A 20,424-nucleotide genomic window follows, 5' to 3' on the forward strand; every position below is an offset into this window, starting at 1 on the left:
AGGCTATGTGTTACCCACTCCCTTTGTGAGAAAGTCATGTATGAATCCCATGCTCCTCCGCATGCGGGACATAGAGGCATTCAACCTACTCTTCGAGGAGTAGAGACATACTTCTATTGGCCTACCATGAAAGTGGACATACAAGAGTATGTTTCAAAATGTGTGGTATGCCAAAAGACTAAGTATGATAGAGGAAAGAAACCTGGATTACTCCAGCCATTGCCAATCCCTAATTCACCATGGGAGAGTATATCCATGGATTTTATCTTTGGATTACCCAAGTCTATCCATGGAAATACGGGAATATGGACAATAGTCAACAGGTTTAGCAAGCAAACACACTTTATCCCTGTCAAAAAGACTATTAAGGCACACCAAATGGCAACCATCTTTATATCTCAGATTTTCAAACACCATGGATTACCAACATCCATCATGTCAGATAGAGATCCTAGAATGACCAGTAATTTCTTGAAAGGTCTCTTCAAAAATCTAGGTACAAGATTGAAATTCTCTTCGGCCTACCACCCACAAACGGATGGCCAAAGTGAGATAGCCAATTTTACGATACTCGATCTACTAAAGACTTATGTTACAAAAGTAGATCAGCGATCACAATGGGAGAAGTACTTACCCCTTGTAGAGTATGCGTACAATAACAATGTCCACAGTACTACAGAAAAGCACCCTTTGAGATCATAGAGGGAAGCCCTAAAAGTCCCTTGCTACTTAAAGTACATGGGAAGATCTTCGCTGCTGCTGATGAGTATAGTCGTGACCTACAAGAATCTTTTCAAAAGGTTAAGGAGGCCATATCCATCTCTCAACAAAGGTAAACATCTGCTGCTGAGAAGCACAGAAGGGACTTAACATTTAAAGAAAATGATTGGGTCTTACTTAAGTTTTCGAAGGCTCGATTGTGGCAAACAACAGACAAAATTCCTACGGGCCATCAAAAGTATTATGCTAAATTAGCAAAAAGATACTATGGTCCTTTTCAAACCTTGAAGCCAATCAATGCCATGGCTTATCAACTCAAGTTGCCCAACCATTGGCTCATACACAATGCTTTTCATGTTAGCCTACTTAAGCCCTACAAAGGAGAGCCACCAATAGAACCAATTATCAAAGACCAAGAGGAGGTGCTACAACCTGAAGCTATCCTTCAGCATGAAGACAAGGTACTACGGCATGGTAATATTATCCGACGGTATCTTATTAAGTTCAAAAATTATCCATTTGAAGATGTGAGATCGATGCAAGGAATACAGCTTAAGGATAGTATGAACCTTGTCAATGCTTACAATGCTGCACTAGAGTAAGCAAATATAAATGCTTTCTAAAGGAACAATGTTTTTGTCTTATATAAGACTAATCCTCTTTTGTGCACAAATTTAAATAGTATGCATGCTTAGAATCATGTTTGTGATGACGACGTCACTCAAACACTAAGTAGAATTTGTCACTCTACTTTGAGAGTATGATATGGACTAAAGAGCAGACATGCTTGCGATAGCTACGTCTCCCAAGCACCAAAGGGACTAGTCATCCATTCTGGAATGATATCACAGGGTGAAAAGGGTTCCTCTACCCAGTAAGAAACGTAAACTAATGACTAAGACTTTATCTCTTCTACTTTATAGTCGAGGACGACTATGATTTCAAGAGAAAGTTGATGTCATAAAATCTAATATCTAATCAATCCAAATGATTTTCTCATATTAAACTGATCAATTAATGTGGGAGAATAAACGGGAACAAGGATTAGAATATACACATGTGCTTATTGATCTGTCTCAACACGGGGCCAAGGTTAAAAGTGGTCCAAATGAGAGATGGTATGTTAAAGAGCAATGCTACCTAATGGAGCTTAAAGACCGTAGGGTTAGCTTCATTAAAGACCTCCAAAAGTAGTGTTCAAAAGTCTTTTGACCTTAGGCAAGTTAGGGATGACATTGAGGTGGAAATCTTACCCGAGCATGAAGTGCTTGTTGGCTTGCTAAGTGTTAGTGGGAACCTTACCCAAAAGCTTGAGGTGTTTCTCATATGCTTCAATGAGTAAAGTTCTTGAAGTATTCAATTCAAAGATAACTCTTAAGAGGCATCAACGTTTCCATGCTTGATTGACTAAGTCCTTGAAGTATTCAATTCAACGAAATGACTTAATTAGCATAAAAGACACATGTTCAAATGATCCTCCACATGTGGCCCTCATGATGTGCTTGAATGCTATTGGATAGGTTTTAAAGGGGTCCAATGAGAATTTAGATACATAACAATAAATAATTAAGTTCTTTCTCTCAAAGAGGAAAAAGAGGACACATGTCCAAATGACATAATAAAATCATGAGAGAGAGAGAGAGAGAGAGAGAGAGAGAGAGAGAGAGAGAGAGAGGTGTGCACCAAGCATGGGAGGGGGGTATACTTTTCCACACACAGGCACAGACATACACATTCTCTCATTGTGGAGAGTGCAAAGTGCAAGAGCTCCATCTCCTTCTCCAAGCTTGTTGAGAAGTGGAGAGCCTACACCAACACTCTTGGCTATGGAATGCAAATCCAACCAAGAGCCATGCTTCAATGCTTAAGCTTGCCATCTTCCTCATCTTCATTACTATGCTATTATGCTATGCTAAGCAAGAAGAGTGATGATAAGTGAGGAACTATTTCTTTCTCCTATGGACTATTCTTCTTCCTCTTCCCTACCTTCATTCCCCGCTAGCTCTCTCCACCTTCGAAGGTGTTTGAGGCCTTGGGAGTGAGCGTTGGGATAGTTAATGTTTTTTGCAAAGTTCATATTAAGCTCGTGATGCATGAAGCTTTCCATCTGCATAGCATCACCAAGGTCACAAGGAACACAAAGATTGTATTATAACAAGTCTCTCTTAATGGGAGAATCTATAATACAAACGCCTTTTGGAGGGGGGGATCGGCTCCAAGTAAATCCGGTCCTCAATTATTGTCATGTTCTCTAATACTCTCTCTCTTGCAAAAGTATTGCTCATGTCAAGTCAATTCAGTACTATGTTCATGTTGTTACCATCAATTATGTTCACCCTCTATGTTCTCAAAGTAATCTCACAAAAATGCTCACTCTAATTCTCTTAATTCCGCTATTCTCAAAGTTTATAGGCCATTTCCATTACAAAATCAATGAAAATGAGTAGGCTAAAGGTATGCCACATGCACTTTGGCTTGAGGCTATCATGTGTGTTGCATATGCACAAAATATGAGTCTCGTTAAAGCATTGCAATCTTATAAAACTTGGCATGGCAAGAAGCCATCCATTGGTCATTTGCCTGTTTTTGGTTACTTGGCTTATGCTTTAGTGCTTGAGAAACAACATAGAAAATTGGATTATAAAGCTGTGAAATGTCTTTTTGTTGGTTAAAAGTTTATAAATTAATGGTTACAGGTTGTATCGTCCACAAATGAACGTATCTTGATTGGTCGAGATATTTTTGTGGAAGATGCGGTTTGAACCTTGTTAGTATGTATCAAGGAGGCATAAATGAGCTCAACAAATGTATATGATAAGTTTTTGCCTCTAATCAATGGTGGGAGTACGAATGTAAGTCCCAATGAGGCACACGTAGAATCTATGTAGGTTTTAAATGAGGTTATAGATTAGCCATCTTTTGCTGCGGATTTATGAATGCTCCAAGATGGCTGGTGTGAACCTTGCGCGACACTAAATTGGGTGTACCTTTGTCTAGTCATACTCGGTTAGGTTCTCATCATACTTCTATGCATTTGATTTTTATGTTTTGGCTGTCTAGTATGCAAGATAAGGAAGAACCTTTCTCATTTGATGAAGCACAAAATTGGTTGGCTGCAATGCAATTCGAGTACAATGCTATTGTGAAGAATGGCACATGGTCTTTGTGCAACTTGTCTCCTAGAGAATAGGGAATTGATACTAAGTGGAATTAAAACATGGGCATGATGGTAGTGTAGATCGTTGCTACAAGGCTATAGACTTGTGGCAAAAAGGTATCCTCAAGAGAAGGGCATTGATTTTGATGAGACTTTTGCTGGTTGCATGACTATCATTTGTAGCATTTGTGCATTGGTAGCTAAAAATGCAAAGAATGTATATCAACAATTGGACATAAAGACTACGCTTTTATTTGGTTGTTTGCATAAGGAAATGTATATAGTGCAACCTCATGGCTTAGTTCAAAACAGGTAGGAAGACAAGGTGTTCATGCTTAAGAAGACTTTATATGATTTAACAAGTGCTTGGTACAAAAAGATTCATGTTTACTTGGCTGCACATGTTTTTTAGAATTGTTCAATTGAGAGCACTTTGTATGTCAAGTGTTTGGATAACGTATCTTTGATCATTGTGCTCTATATTGATGAAATAGTGATCATTGGAAGAATGAAGGACATATTCATGATTTTAAAACTGACACAACACCTCTTTTGAAATGTCAAATTTGGAGCTTTTGCATCATTACTTGGGCATAAAGTTTAAGCAAGTTAGGTCTTGCATTGGGTTAAACAAAGTACATTGAGACGTTGTTGTGTAGATTCAGCCTCAAAGATTGCAAGCCTATTTGCACTCCTATGGAGAAGCTTAGTCTTTATGATGTTGGAGACTATTTGCGCACACACACACACACACACACACATGCACGGGCTTACACGATGTAAAGAGCGCCCAATGCAAAGGCTTTAGAGATGGATTTCTTTTTTGGTGCACATACCTTGCAAGGTTGTTTTAAAGATCCCCAAGCACCAATGGATCCACATCTTTGACATACATATGCACAATGTGTATCATGTGCCACAGCCATCACCTATGCCTCGGCCACGGTTTCTAGTGAGAGAAAGTCGTTTAAGTAAGCCAAAATTAAAGTCTGTGACAACAACAGTCTTCAAACCTATTACAACTACCTTCTTTACACCATCGATGATAAGGAGTGATCCACCAACTATACCATGACTGAAAACATACAACGCACACCCACAACATTAACACTTCATTTATGCTCTTGATAGACTAGCTCCTTTTTGGCTCACCTACTCAATAGAGCTCTAGTAGAGAGTCTACGTGTAGAGTGGACAATGCATACCATTGTATCAATTCACAAGGAACTCTCAAACACATATTCTACCTTATTGCAAAAGCCATGCTCTTTTGGTCAACCAATTGAGTCCAAAGGCCAACACAAACTCAAGCCATCACAAAAGAGCTCTCTACAACCCCAATCACACAAGGGATAGGACAACAGACACACATTGCAAATTTTTCCACAAATCTAACCCCCATGTCACACTTCAACAAGATATAGCAAGATATCAAGAGCAACACTATCAAATGCCCAAGCTCTACGAGAAAGATAAGACATAGACCAAAGCTTGATACCACATGGAGGAAGCCTAGAGCGCCTCAACTCCACTCAAAGCAAACATGTTCTTCGCAAAACTCTTCATCCCTAATGATGTACACCATCTTACCCCACACTTTGTACTAGATGGAGCTAGCTAGATTATGCTCATCATCCATGAAGTTTGCACTCTTAACCATTAGCCATTGAGACACCCTCCTTTGTACCAAATCATATTACAGTATCCTATCAACAATCCGGTACTAAAACAATTACGTGCTACAAATTTGGCTTTTGAATTTAAAGTGCACATTATTTTGAGGCCTATAACAAGTTGACAATCTATGTTTTAAATAAATATATACGTATGGATTCCTATTGTATACATGTCCAAGTATCTTACAACAAAGAAAAAAACAAAGTGCTTTGAAGGGGTCTAGGGGGGATATCAATACTTTTTGAATTTTTTTGGATCAATTGTACCTAAAAGATGCCTTCTCAATAAATAGCATGTTTTATATAAAAAAGTTTATTTCTATTTTTAACCACCTCCCTACATGCCTTCTAGGTTAAGATTTTTTTGCGGCTCATAACAAGAATTTACACATAAATTGCTTATAGCCACAAAACTGTCCTGTGCTCACACAACTTTCATTTCAATCATAGGTATTCATTGATTTGTCTCATAGACTCAGACTCTAGAAGAGGTTAATAATCTCTCTCTCTCTCTCTCTCTCTCTCTCTCTCTCTCTCTCTCTCATTGCTGATGTGCACCCATGCAATTTGGCTGACACATTGCCAGAAAACCTTACCAGACCCAAGAAGCTCAGCACTACTGTTTGTGAATGGCAATGCTATCAAAACAAAACCCGAAGGATAGGAAAATACTAGAGCGCCCAACCAAATAAATCATTTGTATCGGATAGCACGCGAGTTTCATCCTCGAGAGATTAAATGTAGTTATTTCTTGATTAATTAGGAAGTAAAATTTTTACCAATACGAAGCACCTTCATGTTTGTTTACATCATGACTACCGAAACTTTGCACAGAAGGCTAATAAATTAGAAAGCTTTCTTCTTTTAACACCGTCTGAATTGAACAAGTAGTTCATGGAGTCTTTTACTCTCCTTATCCAGCTTTTCAATGCTTCCGACTTCTCCCATTCGCCAACCCCAATTACCATACTAGAACAAAAAGCAGAAAGTCATTATAGCAGCCTTGGAGCCATGTGAGCACCCATACATGGATAAAGAAGCATACGGTTAGGAAAAAAGAAGGAACTGAGAAAAGAGCTTCTCTTAGGAGACAAACATAAACTCAAAATGATGCATCACAGTAGATTAGACCCTCGAACAATATCCCCACCTGTGTTGCAGGTGTGTTCATTCGAGCAGAGTTATCTAGCCCCATTATGTCTTGCATTGTGAGTATCGCTGTCCGGGCCACGGATGATATTGCTGCCTTCATGATGACCCATGATACATCAGTTTCATCGGTGACATCAAAATACCTCCTTACCTGTATTCGAGAGAATGATACACATGGCTTTCTTTCATCATTGACTTGCAAACTAAATGTTGTAAAAGGCTCAGTTTCCACACATGAGAAATAAGGAAAGGGACTACGTACAGTGGCTCTTTCTTCCTCGCTTGCCCGCTTCCACCACCCTAGAGTCTTTTACAGATAACAAAAAACAAGTCAGACAAAAACTAGTGATCAGAAATGCATAACAAAGAAGCGTGCATATAAGAGGGCAAGCAAATAGAATATCCATAATTAAACAAGGTGAGATTTTACTATTGCATTCTAAAAAGGAAATCTAAATATGAGAGAAATAAACCAAGAGATGTACATTAAATTATTAATCATGTTTTTTTATTAAGTAAAAACCACACATAAGATATGAGCAAAGGACAAGCAGAAAGCAAAAAGCGAGAAGAATGAAAGTGGGGACATTAAAAACATTATACATGATAGTATAAAAGAAACCAAAATGCGAGAAAAATAAACACGAAAAACATACATTAATCAAATTTTGACTTAAATAACACAAACAAATAACGAGCAAGAATGGAATCTCACGATGACTTGCTTAAAACGAGAGAGAGAGAGAGAGAGAGAGAGATGGAATGTTATATTAACGTCCAAAATGACCTATAAGACCAGAGCATTACAGTGCGGTGGATCTGATACAAAATCAGAGTAACAAAATGAAATGAAATGACAAAATGATGGAATATAAATACTGTGAAATATTAAGCTGATAGGTGTGAACAAAGCAGCTAGTCCGGATAGCTAAACCACAAATCACAAGAGATCCAGCATTGGTCGCTGGCGGATCTCATCAATCTCCTCCATGGCCAGCAGTCTGACTGGGCACGTCGGGCCAACGTGATCCGGATCCTCTGATGTAGCCTTTGTCGATGCTGTGTAGTCCTCCGCAGTCGTGGGCGTCTGGATCTCCCCAATTCAGTCGCTCGGTCGATCAATGTGCCTCTGGTGTGAGGTGACAAGATCTGCTGTGGTAGTAACTCTTCCGGGTGTCCAGTGTCTGCTCTAAAGAAGTCTGTGATGTGTCTCTGAGATTGGCTGGCCTCTCCTCTCAGCAGGCTCTCTTTGTGTCTGCGCAGCTCGAGCAGAAACAAACCCAGGCATCTCTGATCCTCGTACCCCATGACTTTGGAGAGAGCTCCACACTCTTAAAAAACTTTAAAAGCAGAGTTTGGAAAAGTAACGACCCACTTACACAAATGATAAAAGCAATCTAGTCCCTCCCTAAGGAAAAGAACAAGTGTGGATTGTGTACTGACTAGTCCCACTTTTGAGGAAATAATAGATGAGTGTACAAAATTTTATAGGAACCATGGTGGTTCATCGCCCTCCAAAGGTCTTCATACGACCTTTGGCATAGGAGTACTAAGACCTTCTATAAGCCCAAAAACGATAAATCAAAACCTTCTCTGCAAAAAAAAGCGAAGGCAGCCAACAGCAACTGATCAGCTGAGAAAAATGTCATCATAAATGAGCTGCTCCCTGAGTCCGCTGCACAAGTATGCCATATGATACAACCAACAGTATGACATAGTTGCTTGAACAGTAGCGAAATTTTTTCTGGTAAATCTGTAGAGCTTGACTAAAAGAGAGACTACTGTTGCATGATCAGCCTAGAGAAGCTGTTGAGAGTCTACATAAGGCAATCAATGCTAGGTAAAGAATAAAACCAGAGTTGGTAAGGGCCATGTTGAAAGATAGATAGCGCTTAGTGACAGTCTTTCCATGCATCCATGTGACAAATGGTGAAGATGAAAATAACACTCACCGTATCATTATCATGTGTACCAGGATATACTACTTGATCCACTTCATGATTGTGCAATAGGTAAGGGTTACTTGGTCCACCTCCAAAGGCTGTGAACAGAAAAAAATTAAGGACACGAGAAGGCTTCCACTTATGGAAAACGAACTGCAAAAGCACCATGATGCCCTGATACCGAATTGTAATACTGCCATTCCAGGAGCACCAATAGCTTTGCGTAATTTGACAACATCTCCTGTTATGACTCCCTGCATTTCCATGAAAAAAGCAGTTCATACCAAACCAAACCAGCCTTATTTTATTTTCTTTATGACTCATTTAAAGTGAGTAAATTATAAAATTATTACTCCTTTCAGGAGGAACAAAACCAAACATACCAAATCCTCTGCGATGATATCAATCTTCCCTACTGCACTTTTTACTGCATTAAAAAGTTCCTCCCTCGGGCCCCTCTGCAAGTTTAAGATTTACTTCAGCCTGAAAACCTAAGAGAAGCCTTGGATTAGGCTACGAAACACTATAACATAACTTACCTTCCATTTTCCAACCATTGCTGTCTTTGAATCTGACAAGAAACTCGGTGAACAAAAGGGTTCACCATAATTAGAAAAAACGACTCAAAATCAGCCAAAACAAATGAAACCAACCTGCTGCTATAGCCCAGTAGCCAGCTAGCCCACGAAAATGATCTATCCGAAACTCATCGTATAGGTCGAACGCCCGTTTCATTCGGTTGATCCACCATGAGTAGGCATCTTTTGCCATTGCCTTCCAGTCATACAATGGACTACAACATAGTAGAATTATTGGCGAGGGTGCAATCCTTCACTGCAATTGAGCTATAAGGAGGCAAAATGGGCATAATATCGATGTTCACCTTCCCCATAATTGTCCAGTATCACTAAAAGCATCAGGTGGAACACCACTTACAAGAAGAGGGGCTCCAGTAGCTTTGTCCTTTTGAAAGACCAAGATAGCAAACGGCTACTTAGATAAGCCAAAATGAGCAGGAAAAAATTCAGCCTAATTCAACAGACGCACCAGCTCAAATTGATCTCTATTTGCCCAAACATCTGCACTGTGACCACCCACATAAATAGGCATGTCCCCCACTATCCGTATCCCTTTGCTGTTGCAGTATTTGTGTAGCGCTTGCCACTGCTTTTGAAATAAGAACTGCTCAGCAACAAATACATCAATCTGCAAGACAAGCCAGTGGAGCCAGTTCTCATCTCGAGCTTTCCTTCATCGAAACAGTTCACATGTTCATAAAAATCTCTATGAACCTTACAAATTCTTTTTGGTTATTGCGAACTTCCTCAAGAGCACCTGCATGCCTATCTCTAAAAGGCACTGGCCAATTCCACCAGCACTTCTCATCTACCACATTGTCTATAGCAGCAAAGAGAGCTGCATCCTCCAGCCAAACTGATAACAAAAAGGAATATCAGCAGGAAACATATTTGCACAATTATTTATTTAATTATTCTCTATCTCAAAGAAAACTTCAAACAGATGGCAGATATACATCTTTTGAGTCACTCCCCCCTTAAGATCTGTCAGTTTACAACTGTTTTGTGTGAGACCACTCACATAATCTGTTTTACAACTTGGGTCCTGCCCATTAATTTATAGGCTCACAAAAAAAAAAAAAAACCTGGAATTTTATGGAGCTTTTAATAAAAAACCAACTGCTTTGATAACTGAAAAAAGCTCCCATCGCTGCCACGTCGGTAAATCCGTACAGTTCCACAGTTTGCACCGAGTTTTGCAGCGTTTTATGAACGCCCCAGCTCAGCTTTTGATCGCTTGTTTGGGGGCGTCTCCTGCTGCTCCATTGGTCATCTCTTGCACCCTCTATTGCTCTCCAATGATGCCACGTCACCAGCTTGTCACATACACATTGGAGATTGCAAACTAGAACAAGTGATTGCTACTGATGAGGGAAAGAGGTGCTCCACTTCGGTTTTATGGTCGTCTGCTGTATCTACGCCATATGTAGGAAGAGCGTACGAACTATGACAGGGGTAGGGCTTCTCTTATATTAAGTTAAAGCTTAGTCTACCATAATGTCTTGTTAATGGTCTTATGAAAAAGCCAGATCATTATCAATGAAGTCACCATAAAGGTACTCGCACATTTCCACACATCACATGATTTATGAATCCAACCCGAGCAAGACCAAACAGGCAAGCATCTAATGCTAGGTTATGTGATGGCGATGCTCGATGCCAAAGGAAGTGTATAAAGACGGGATTACGCCTCGCACAATCATTTATGCTCTGCCAAGCTGAGATCCCCTAAAGTTTCCTAGCCTAAGTATGGCCCTTGGATTGTACTAGCATGTCCAAGTGGCACACTGTGTGCATGTGACAGATAGACAAAGGTTGGATATATTCAACGTACGAATCCGTACTGTTACCATACGGCGTACTGTATAGGGATCTGTATGTACAGGTCGTACTGCACAATAGTTTTTTTTTCTTTTTTGTTTTTGTTTTGTTTCTTGAGGTCGGTTTTTTGAGCGACCATTTGTGTGAGCGCTCTTATTTGGGGTGTTAGGCACCTGTAGACCCTTATTAAACTCATAGAGAGAGACTATCACCTTGTTCTTTTGATAAGACTATCATCTATGATTGACTGTCATCCACTTCGTAATCTAAAGTTTTGAAGTTTGTTGTAGTTTTATGCAAAGCGTAACATTTCAGAGGTAATTGAAGCTTTGCATGTGTTGTTCAATTTTAATTGCTTAGTGTTGGATGTCTGAAGTGGCCCACAATATTGAATGGTCATTTTACTTTATGGCAGCAGTCTTTTTTTTCCCAAGAAAAAGATCCTTCCATTAGTTAAGAAAACTGCCCAATGGGCTACGAACTCATCGAAAATGAGGAGACTCTCCCAATGAAAAAACAGAATATGTACAAGATGGGTGGGGGAAACAGCCACATTGGTGGTCGGTACATCGGGGCACGCCGTGAACCATGGTGAAGATGGGTCCAGGCTGCCACAATCTCAAGAAAGCCTCACGACGCTTGTCACAAACTGATGACGTGGTATGACCATCCGGGCCAACACCTGATGATGTTGCAAGCTAATGACGTGGCAGAACTGTACGGACCTCCGCGTTTTGCGCTGACATGCCATGTGGCAGGCTGTACAAGTTTCCCGTGATTTCCGCTGGCTGCTTTTAGCCCAGTGCTTTTGAGTTTGCAGCTTTTTTACTTGCTTTTGATTTTGAGGCCAAGGGCCTTTAAATAAGAACCCAAGGCCCCTCTTTCACTCAGTTTTGTGCTAACGAGCAACAGAGCAGAGAGGGACCGCGGGAGTTGTAACTTGCTGAAGTATTAATATAAAAATAAACACCGAAAGGGACGCCAGATTTTGGGGCCAATACCTCTGGGTACGGAACTACGGCGGGCCGCGTGGACTCTCTATTTAAAAAGTGTGATAAAAATGAGAAGTATTTTAAGTGGTTCTCTCGTGTGTCGTGCCCGATCTTAGGGTGCCCAAGTCTATTACAACGCTCCCGTACGTAGTCGGAGCTACCCTGAAGGCGCTTGAATTGGCCCATGAGTGTGGACCAACTCCAGTAGATGTCATGAACATTCTCCGCCGGTGGGAGAGGTCGAGCCTCGAAGATGCGAAAACAACGGGCTCTCCAAATGAATCACAGTGTCAGGCCGTAGATGAGCTCCCAACACCCCTCTTTATCATTGCTCCAATTCTGTGGGACGAGCTCTGTGGCAGGCTGAAGTGTAGGCCTGCCATCCTGTAAGCACAATCATCCTAGTGACTGAAGCCATCTCAAAGCGAAGTGCTGAGTCCATGAGTGTGGACCAGGCAGCAACACCCGAAGTGTAGTATCTAATTGGAGAAAATGCAAGAATCGGCGCAAGATCCGAAGCCAAACCTACTATGCCAGGGGATAATGTAACTGGGATGGCACCACGTGCCAATAGAAAAGAACAAACTTAACACACTTTTAGCACTTCAATAACAATAGAATTGAAAGAGAGAGAGAGAGAGAGAGAGAGCACAAGCGACACAGAGTGGTGGAATTCCACCCCAGAGAGTACTTGCCCCAAACCGTAGCGCCCCTCTCAGTATTTCTTTATATTGCTTAAAACACGTACACTGAGGCTCTTGCTTTGCATCTACCGTGGACAGATCGCCAGAGTGAGAGCCCACAGATTATATTTCAAGGCTCTTAAGCAGTTTACATTAAAAGCTATAAACTCAAAAGCATCTGGTCCAAAAACGTTGAACTCAAAAAGCTGTCAGCGCGAATTACGGAAATCCATACACCTGGCGCGTCAGCACCTGAATTCGCTTTGTGTATGTGTTGGTCCCGCTTTAATCTTTAGGTCCTTTGGGCCCAATCGATCTTCACTGATCATCAGATTTTACACTACTTCTTGTCATAGAAGCAGTTACAGATCCAAATTTTCTTGATGTATTCACTCGAATACAAAATGCGGAGGTAGTAGTGGGACATTCCATACGGGATGCCTACTTGATGAAGAAAACAATGATGTGCGTTACACAGCCGTTGAGGGAAAAGGTTCTAATTGAATGCCATTGTCCACCTTTTACGGGTCACCGCAGCATTGACACCACCTTGAAGATGTTGAGTGTTACTTCTTTTGGCCGAAACTCAAGAAGGATGTGGACGACTTTGTACGCAGTTGCTCGGTATGCCAAAAGGTCAAGTTTGACAAGCATAAAGCACAGGCATTGTTACAGCCTTTACCCATTCCCACCCGCCCCTGGGAAAGTATTGCTATGGATTTTATTTTTGATCTCCCGAAGACACAGAGTGGGCATGATGGCATTTGGACTGTCATTGATAGATTTAGGAAGCAAGTTCACTTCCTTCCAATGAAGAAAACAGTCAAGCCGGATTATTTAGCGAGACTGTTCATTCCACAGATTTTTAGATTACATGGCATGCCTGAGACAATAGTCATTGACAGAGATCCCCGATTCACGAGTTTGTTTTGGAAGGCTATTTGGAAGAACATTGACACACGGTTGTAGTTCTCGTAATCTTTCCACACGCAACCAGATGGGCAATCTGAGATTGCAAATTCAGTCGTATTGGATTTATTGAAGTCTTACATATCTGATCAGAAGACTCAATGGGAATTTTTTTTGCCCTTGGTGAAATTTGCCTACAATATTGAATAACACGATCCACTCTTCCACGGGGAAGGCGCCATTTGAGATCATTGAAGGTGCTCTGAAGGTTCCACCCTTCCTTAGCACGAAAGATAAGATTTTTGAAGCCGACCAGTACACGAGGGACTTGGACATTGCTTTTGCCAAGGTCCGGGAGGCTTTAGCGAAATCTCAGAAAAGACATAAGAAGGAAGTAAATCGTCACTGTCGCGATTTGAAATTAAATGAAGACGATTGGGTGCTCTTATGTTTTGAGAAGGCAAGCCTAAGAAAGAAAAAGGGAAAGGAGCGGCTTTTTTCAAAGCTTAGCATGAGATACTATGGCCCTTTCCAAATAAAAGAAAAGATAAATGATGTCTCCTTTGGACTAAAGCTGCCCGATACTTGGAAGATTCACAATGCTTTCATGTGAGTCTCTTGAAGCCTTTTAAAGGCGATTTGCTCAATGATGGAGAGCCACATGAGCAACCCGAAGTAGATACTTGTTCCAGAACACATATTGGCACACAAGGATAGAAAGTTTAAAGGTAAATTGATTAGGCTGTTCTTGGTTAAATTCAAGAACTATCCTGCATTGGATGCGAAGAGCTTAAGCGATGGAATAATTTTTCCATTGACGATGGCTACTTACTCCACAAGGGTAGAGTATGTGTGCCAAAGGACTCAGACACTTGGCGCCAAATATGTAAGGTGCAGCGGAAGTGAATGTTTATATTGCTCAAGATGAGTGCTCCGAATTGTGCTCAAGAGTTCCTTTTACTTACGGAAGGGAGAGCCTTCCGTCCTTTAGAGAGAGAATGCAATGATCACAAACAAAGTGAATGCTACTGTGAATGAAGGTGTTGAGACTAAGAGAAGAGAGAGAGAAGAATACGACACCAAATGGTTCTCAAACCCTCCTCCAAGGGCCCCCCTCTCTATGGCGAGAGAGGTCTATGCTATAGATTGCACAGATATGGTACAATGGTCTAGATGCAATGGACTTGTCGATAATGACGAGGACGGCTGAAAACTGAAAACGCTAGTGCTGAAATCTGCAAACTGCTGACTTTTTGCTGACCTCTGACACTGTGTCTGCGAGGATGGCGACGACGACGACTTGACGCTGAAAACGCAGATGCTGAAAACTCAAAACAGCGGACTGAAATTGTAAATGCCGGCTGATTCCACGGTACAGTGAGGATCTGCTGTGGGTAGGTGAGATATGCGAGGCTAGGGTATGGATCTGCAACGGCTAAGTGCTGAAAACTGAAAACGCTGATGTGCTGGGCTGATCTGGCGCCGGAATCTGCAAACGCTAGGCTAGATCTGCAAACTGAAAAAGCCAGGCTGATCTGTAGCAAAAACGCTAGAGGATATGCATCCAAAAACGCTATCTGCTGCTGTTGGCTGAAAACGCTAGACTGTCTTCTGCAGGTCTTCCTAAGGAGAGAACACTGCAAGTTGCTGGAACTTCTTCTATCTCTTCTGCTTCTACTGAGTGACCACTGGGTTTCTTTTATAATTCCTTAGCAATTTGCCCTACTTACTTTTCCAACAAAAGTGACTTATTAATAAATAAGTGAAAAATGTGTACTTTGGCAAAAAGGGTTCTATGCTCAGCAAATGCTCATGATGGATACCGAATGTCATGCTAATGATCCTGCTACGTGCAATCAGAGGATATGCAACTACTGGGCATGCGCACAAGCTCACAAGGGTGCCATAACACTTCCTAGGCTGACCTGACCCCTAGGCCTGCTATAGCTTGTCGACATGCACATAGGGTTAGATGTACACGTGATAAAATATTATTTGAGTGTCACGATAGTCCACGTGTTGGTCATCCAAATATTCGTAAGACGTATGTCTTAGTTCGACGGCAATTTTATTGGCCAAGCTTACATCATGATGTTCAAGAGTACGTACTAAGCTGCCAACAGTGCCAAGTTAATAAGGCAGAGCGCCTCAAGGTAGGTGGCCTTTTACATCCTTTAGAGATTCCAGAAGGTAAGTAGGAGAGTATCTCTATGGATTTTGTAGTAGGACTACCTAATACAAATTGTGGCCATGATGCCATATGAGTAATTGTAGACCGTTTAACAAAGATGCGTCGATTCATTCTCACTGAGACTACGGTTAAGACACCGGAATTAGCACGGCTATTTATAAAGCATATATATAGACTCTATGCTCTTCGAGGCTCTAGCTAGTATCATTAGTGACAGAGATCGAAAGTTCGATAATCACTTCTCGAGAGCTGTGATCCAAAAGTTGGAAACTACACTTAATCTCAGTACGGCTGATCATCTACAAACAGATGGTCAAACCGAAAGGGTTAATCAAGTGCTAGAGGATATGCTACGAGCGTACATTAGCAAGAAGCAAACCAATTGGGAAGACTACTTGCCCATATTGGAATTTGCTTATAATAGTTCAAAGCATGTGACTACAGGGTTTAGTCCATTTATGCTTTTATATGGTTTTCAACCTAGATCACCCGTTATGGTGGGGTTGGCAACGGAGAAGATACAAAAAGTGAAGGATTTTCTCAAAGACCGTTTTGATATGCTTCGAGTTACTCACCAGAATGTTAAGCAGATATAAGAAGTACGTAGATGAGCATCGGCGTCTTGCTACTTTCCAAGGAGGAGACAAGGGTTTCCTCAAAGTTCTGGAGCATTTAGAAAGTATGAAGACGAGAAAAGTTGCTAAACTTTCACCATGTTATTGTGGACCGTTTACCGTTCTCAAACGTATAGGTCAAGTGGCATATAAGTTAGCTCTTCCCGAGCACTCACGAGTTCATTTTGTTTTTCATGTTAGCCGTTTACGAAAACGGCTAGGACAGAATGATAATGTCATTGACACAGGTGTGTTAGTTGACATTACAGAACCGGCAAGCATCCCTCATGAACGCAAAAAGATTTTGGATTCTCATGAGCTTCGCACCAGACATCATGTCAGACGACAGGGTTGGTAAAATGGCTAGATAGACCTGAAGAAGGTTCTACATGGGAGAATGTCTCTGCACTTAAGAAACGTTTTCCTACGTTTGTTTTCGAGGGCGAAAACGATTCTCGGGGGGGGGGGGGGGAAATAATGTAAGGACACAGGTCCTACGGGCAAGGCTACCGGCACAGCCGGACAATGTGTACGCTAGGGGGAGGTTATAAGATAGCATGGTTGGGTCGAGACTAGCACACTGCATTACTCTCCTCCTTTCATTTGGGCTTTTATGTTTTTTGCACCAGTTACACATTTTGCCCTACCTCAACCTAACATTCTATAGATAGAATGGTTAGTGTCTCGTAGTCATACATTGTGTATTGAGAGCATCATTTGCAGAGCACTTGTGTTCTCTCTCTCTCTCTCTCTCGTTTTCGGCGCGCGTGGCTCACACCCTGTCCGCTGCTCACTCTCACAGTTTTCTATGTGCATTGGCAGCTCATTTTGGTTGGGATGTACATCAATCAGATATTTTTACTGCGTTCTTGAATGGTGACATATTTGAGGAAGTTTATGTAACATAGCCTCGCGGTTTTGTCATTAAAGGGTAGGAAGATAAAGTGTGAAAATTTAAGAAAGCTTTGTATGGGTAGCAATTCCTCGTGCTTGGTATGAGAAAGCTGACACTCATTTGGTTAAACGAGGCTTTCGTAATGTCACAAATTGCTGACAAGTCAAGCCACTAAAGACCTGAGTGAACTTGCAAATCTCAGCCGAGGGGCCTAAACCCTAAGAAAGGAAGTTAAAGCAGCAGGAGAAGTTTTACCAACTTACAAAGTCTTGCGGAGTGGCCTATTTTTAAAGAAAAAGAAGTTCCACCAACTTTTGGGACCCCGTCTGATGGGCCTAGAGGACATAGAGGCATTAAAATAAAGCTGGACTCTCACACACACACGTAACCAGCTGATGACGTGGCATCATGTACAAAATTCCGGATTTTGCGCAACCTCTTGACGTGGCAACAATACGGATTTCCGAAATTTGCGCTGACTGCTGACGTGGCAACTTGTATGGATTTCCTGATTTTACGCTGGCCTGCTGACGTGGTAGCTTGTACGGATTTCCGTGATTTACGCTAGGCAGTTTTCAGCGACAGCTTTTGGGACTAGTTGCTTTTGAGTTTGACTACTTTTCATGTAGCTGCTTTTCAAGGCCAAGGGCCTTTAAATATGTACAGAGGACTCATTCTTTGGCACGCTTGAGTGAGAAGGTGCAGAGCGCGAGTTGTACTGAGGTCAAGGAATATAAAGAAACAAAGAAAGGGGCTCCAAGGTTTGGGGCCAATACACTCTGGGGTGGAATTCTGCCACTCTGTGTCGCATGTGCTCTCTCTCTCTCTCTCTCTCTCTCTCTCTCTCTCTCTCTCTCTCTCTCTCTCTCTCTCTCTCTCTCTCTCTCTCTCTCTCTCTCTCAGTTCAATATGCAAAGTGGAAGCGAACACAATCCCAAGAAGCTTCTAACTTCATGGACATTCTTCAAATTTGGCCAATCATGGATAGTCTCTATCTTGGCCGGATTCATCTGCACTCCTGCTGCTTACACAATCTGTCCCAAAAAGTGTATCTCTCATAGGAAAAATTCACTTTTCTTCGCATTAATCACTAACTTGTGATCTCGTAATGCCTGAAAGACTTGAAGCAGATGTACTCTATGTTCTGCCTCATCCTTCAAGAAAACAATGATGTCGTCAAAGAAAGTATCAACAAATAGTCTATACGCTCGAAAAATCCTGTCCATCATCCGGTTAAATGTCGCAAGAGCATTGGTTAAGCCAAAAGGCATCACCAAAAACTCAAATAACCCAAAAGTCGTCCGAAAGGCGGTTTGTAGACGTCTCCCGCCGCGATTCGAATCTGATAATATCCACTTTTCAAGGCGATCCTGCTAAAGCACGAGGATCCCTGAAGTCGGTCAAGTATATCATTGATTCTAGGAATTGGAAATCTGTTCTTGATGGTGATTTTATTGAGAGCTCTATAATCGATGCACATTCTCCAAGATCCGTCTTTCTTCAAAACCAATAACACTGGAGAGCAATAAGGTGAAGTACTAGGCTGGACAAGACCCTTTTCCAAGAGGTCTTTCACTTGGTTCATAATCTCTTCGTTCTGTGCTCGGCTCACACGGTAAGGTGACCGGTTTGGTGGTGTGCTTCCAGGTGTCAGATCAATAGTATGATCTTCAAGACGAACGGGTGGTAACTCGCCTAGCAGGCCCTCTGAGAAGCAATCGGCATGAGAGTGGATTGAATTTAACCAAGAACCGCCTCATCACTTTACCTCTAATCTTTCTATCTTTATGTGTCAGTATCTGTTCTGGAACGAGTATCTCCTCGCTTTCCTCCACTTCGGGTTGCTCATCTGGCTCCCCATCATCGGGCACATCGCCTTTAAAAGGCTTCAAGAGATCCAATTGAATAACATTGTGAATTCTCCAAGTATCGGGTAGCTTTAGTCTAAAGGAGACATCATTTATCTTTCCCTCTTGTGCATACCCGTTACACTAGATTCGCCCATGCTGAAATCGGGGTGGTTCTATTAGAGTAGACTATGCTAAACCGAATGCTTCAAGGTAAAGGTTCACAATCTGAGGAGTATCTGCCAAGTCCTCCTCCTCCATCCACTTCGCATCCAATGCGGAATAGTTCTTGAATTTAACCAAGAACCGCCTCATCACTTTACCTCTGATCTTTCTATCTTTATGTGTCAGTATCTGTTCTGGAACAAGTATCTCCTCGCTTTCCTCCACTTCGGGTTGCTCATTTGGCTCCCCATCATCGGGCACATCGCCTTTAAAAGGCTTCAAGAGATCCAATTGAAAAGCATTGTGAATTCTCCAAGTATCGGGCAGCTTCAGTCTAAAGGAGACATCATTTATCTTTTCTTTTATCCGAAAAGGTCCAATAGTATCTCATGCGAAGCTCTGGAAAAAGGCGCTCCTTTCCTTTTCGCTTCTCAGGTGTGCCTTCTCAAAACGTAAGAGCATCGAATCGTTCTCCTTTAATTTCAAATCACGACCATGTCATCTGCTGCCTTCTTATGTCTTTCTTGAAATTTCTCTAAAGCCTCCCGGACCAAGTCCAAGTCCCTTGTGAACTGGTCGGCTTCAAAAATCTTATCTTTCGTGCTAAGGAAGGGTGGAACCTTCGTAACAAATTCAATAATCTCAAATGGCGTCTTCCCCATCAAAGAGTGGATCGTGTTTTTGTAGGCAAATTCCACCAAGGGCAAAATACTTTTCCCATGTAGTCTTCTGATCCAAAGAGAAGACTTCAACAAATCCAGTACGACTAAATTTGCAATCTCAGATTGCCCATCTGTTTGCGGGTGGAAAGATGAAAGAATTGCAACCGTGTGCCAATGTTCTCCCAAACAGCCTTCCAAAACAAACTCGTGAATCGGGGATCTCTGTTAGAGACAATTGTCTCAGGCATGCCATGTAATCTGAATATCTGGGCAATGAACAGTCTCCCTAGGTGATTCGGCTTGACTATTTTCTTCACTAGAATGAAATGAGCTTGCTTGCTAAATCTCTCAATAACAGTCCATATACCATCATGTCCACTCTGTGTCTTCGGGAGATCAAAAATGAAATCCATTGCAAT

The 20,424-nt window shown here is 41.6% G+C and overlaps 1 protein-coding gene across 1 annotated transcript in view; it reads right to left on the reverse strand.

The window, feature by feature from the left end:
• Positions 1 to 6,285: 6,285 nt before the first annotated feature.
• Positions 6,286 to 20,424, reverse strand: part of LOC147450242 (4-alpha-glucanotransferase DPE1, chloroplastic/amyloplastic-like) — a 38,066-nt gene continuing 23,927 nt past the window's right edge. The window contains exons 6-16 of the mRNA XM_086519525.1: positions 9,946 to 10,082; positions 9,696 to 9,854; positions 9,532 to 9,611; positions 9,302 to 9,441; positions 9,188 to 9,219; positions 9,032 to 9,106; positions 8,830 to 8,902; positions 8,658 to 8,746; positions 6,968 to 7,012; positions 6,704 to 6,856; positions 6,286 to 6,522 (exon numbers count right to left, since the gene is read on the reverse strand). Coding sequence (XP_086375651.1) covers positions 6,418 to 6,522; positions 6,704 to 6,856; positions 6,968 to 7,012; positions 8,658 to 8,746; positions 8,830 to 8,902; positions 9,032 to 9,106; positions 9,188 to 9,219; positions 9,302 to 9,441; positions 9,532 to 9,611; positions 9,696 to 9,854; positions 9,946 to 10,082 — 1,088 coding nt within the window. The 3' untranslated portion in view covers positions 6,286 to 6,417. The remainder of the gene's footprint in view (positions 6,523 to 6,703; positions 6,857 to 6,967; positions 7,013 to 8,657; positions 8,747 to 8,829; positions 8,903 to 9,031; positions 9,107 to 9,187; positions 9,220 to 9,301; positions 9,442 to 9,531; positions 9,612 to 9,695; positions 9,855 to 9,945; positions 10,083 to 20,424) is intronic.

This window comes from Adiantum capillus-veneris, chromosome 9 (assembly GCF_014529385.1).
Source record: "Adiantum capillus-veneris isolate H3 chromosome 9, ASM1452938v2, whole genome shotgun sequence".
In the NCBI taxonomy this organism is placed as follows: domain Eukaryota; kingdom Viridiplantae; phylum Streptophyta; class Polypodiopsida; order Polypodiales; family Pteridaceae; genus Adiantum; species Adiantum capillus-veneris.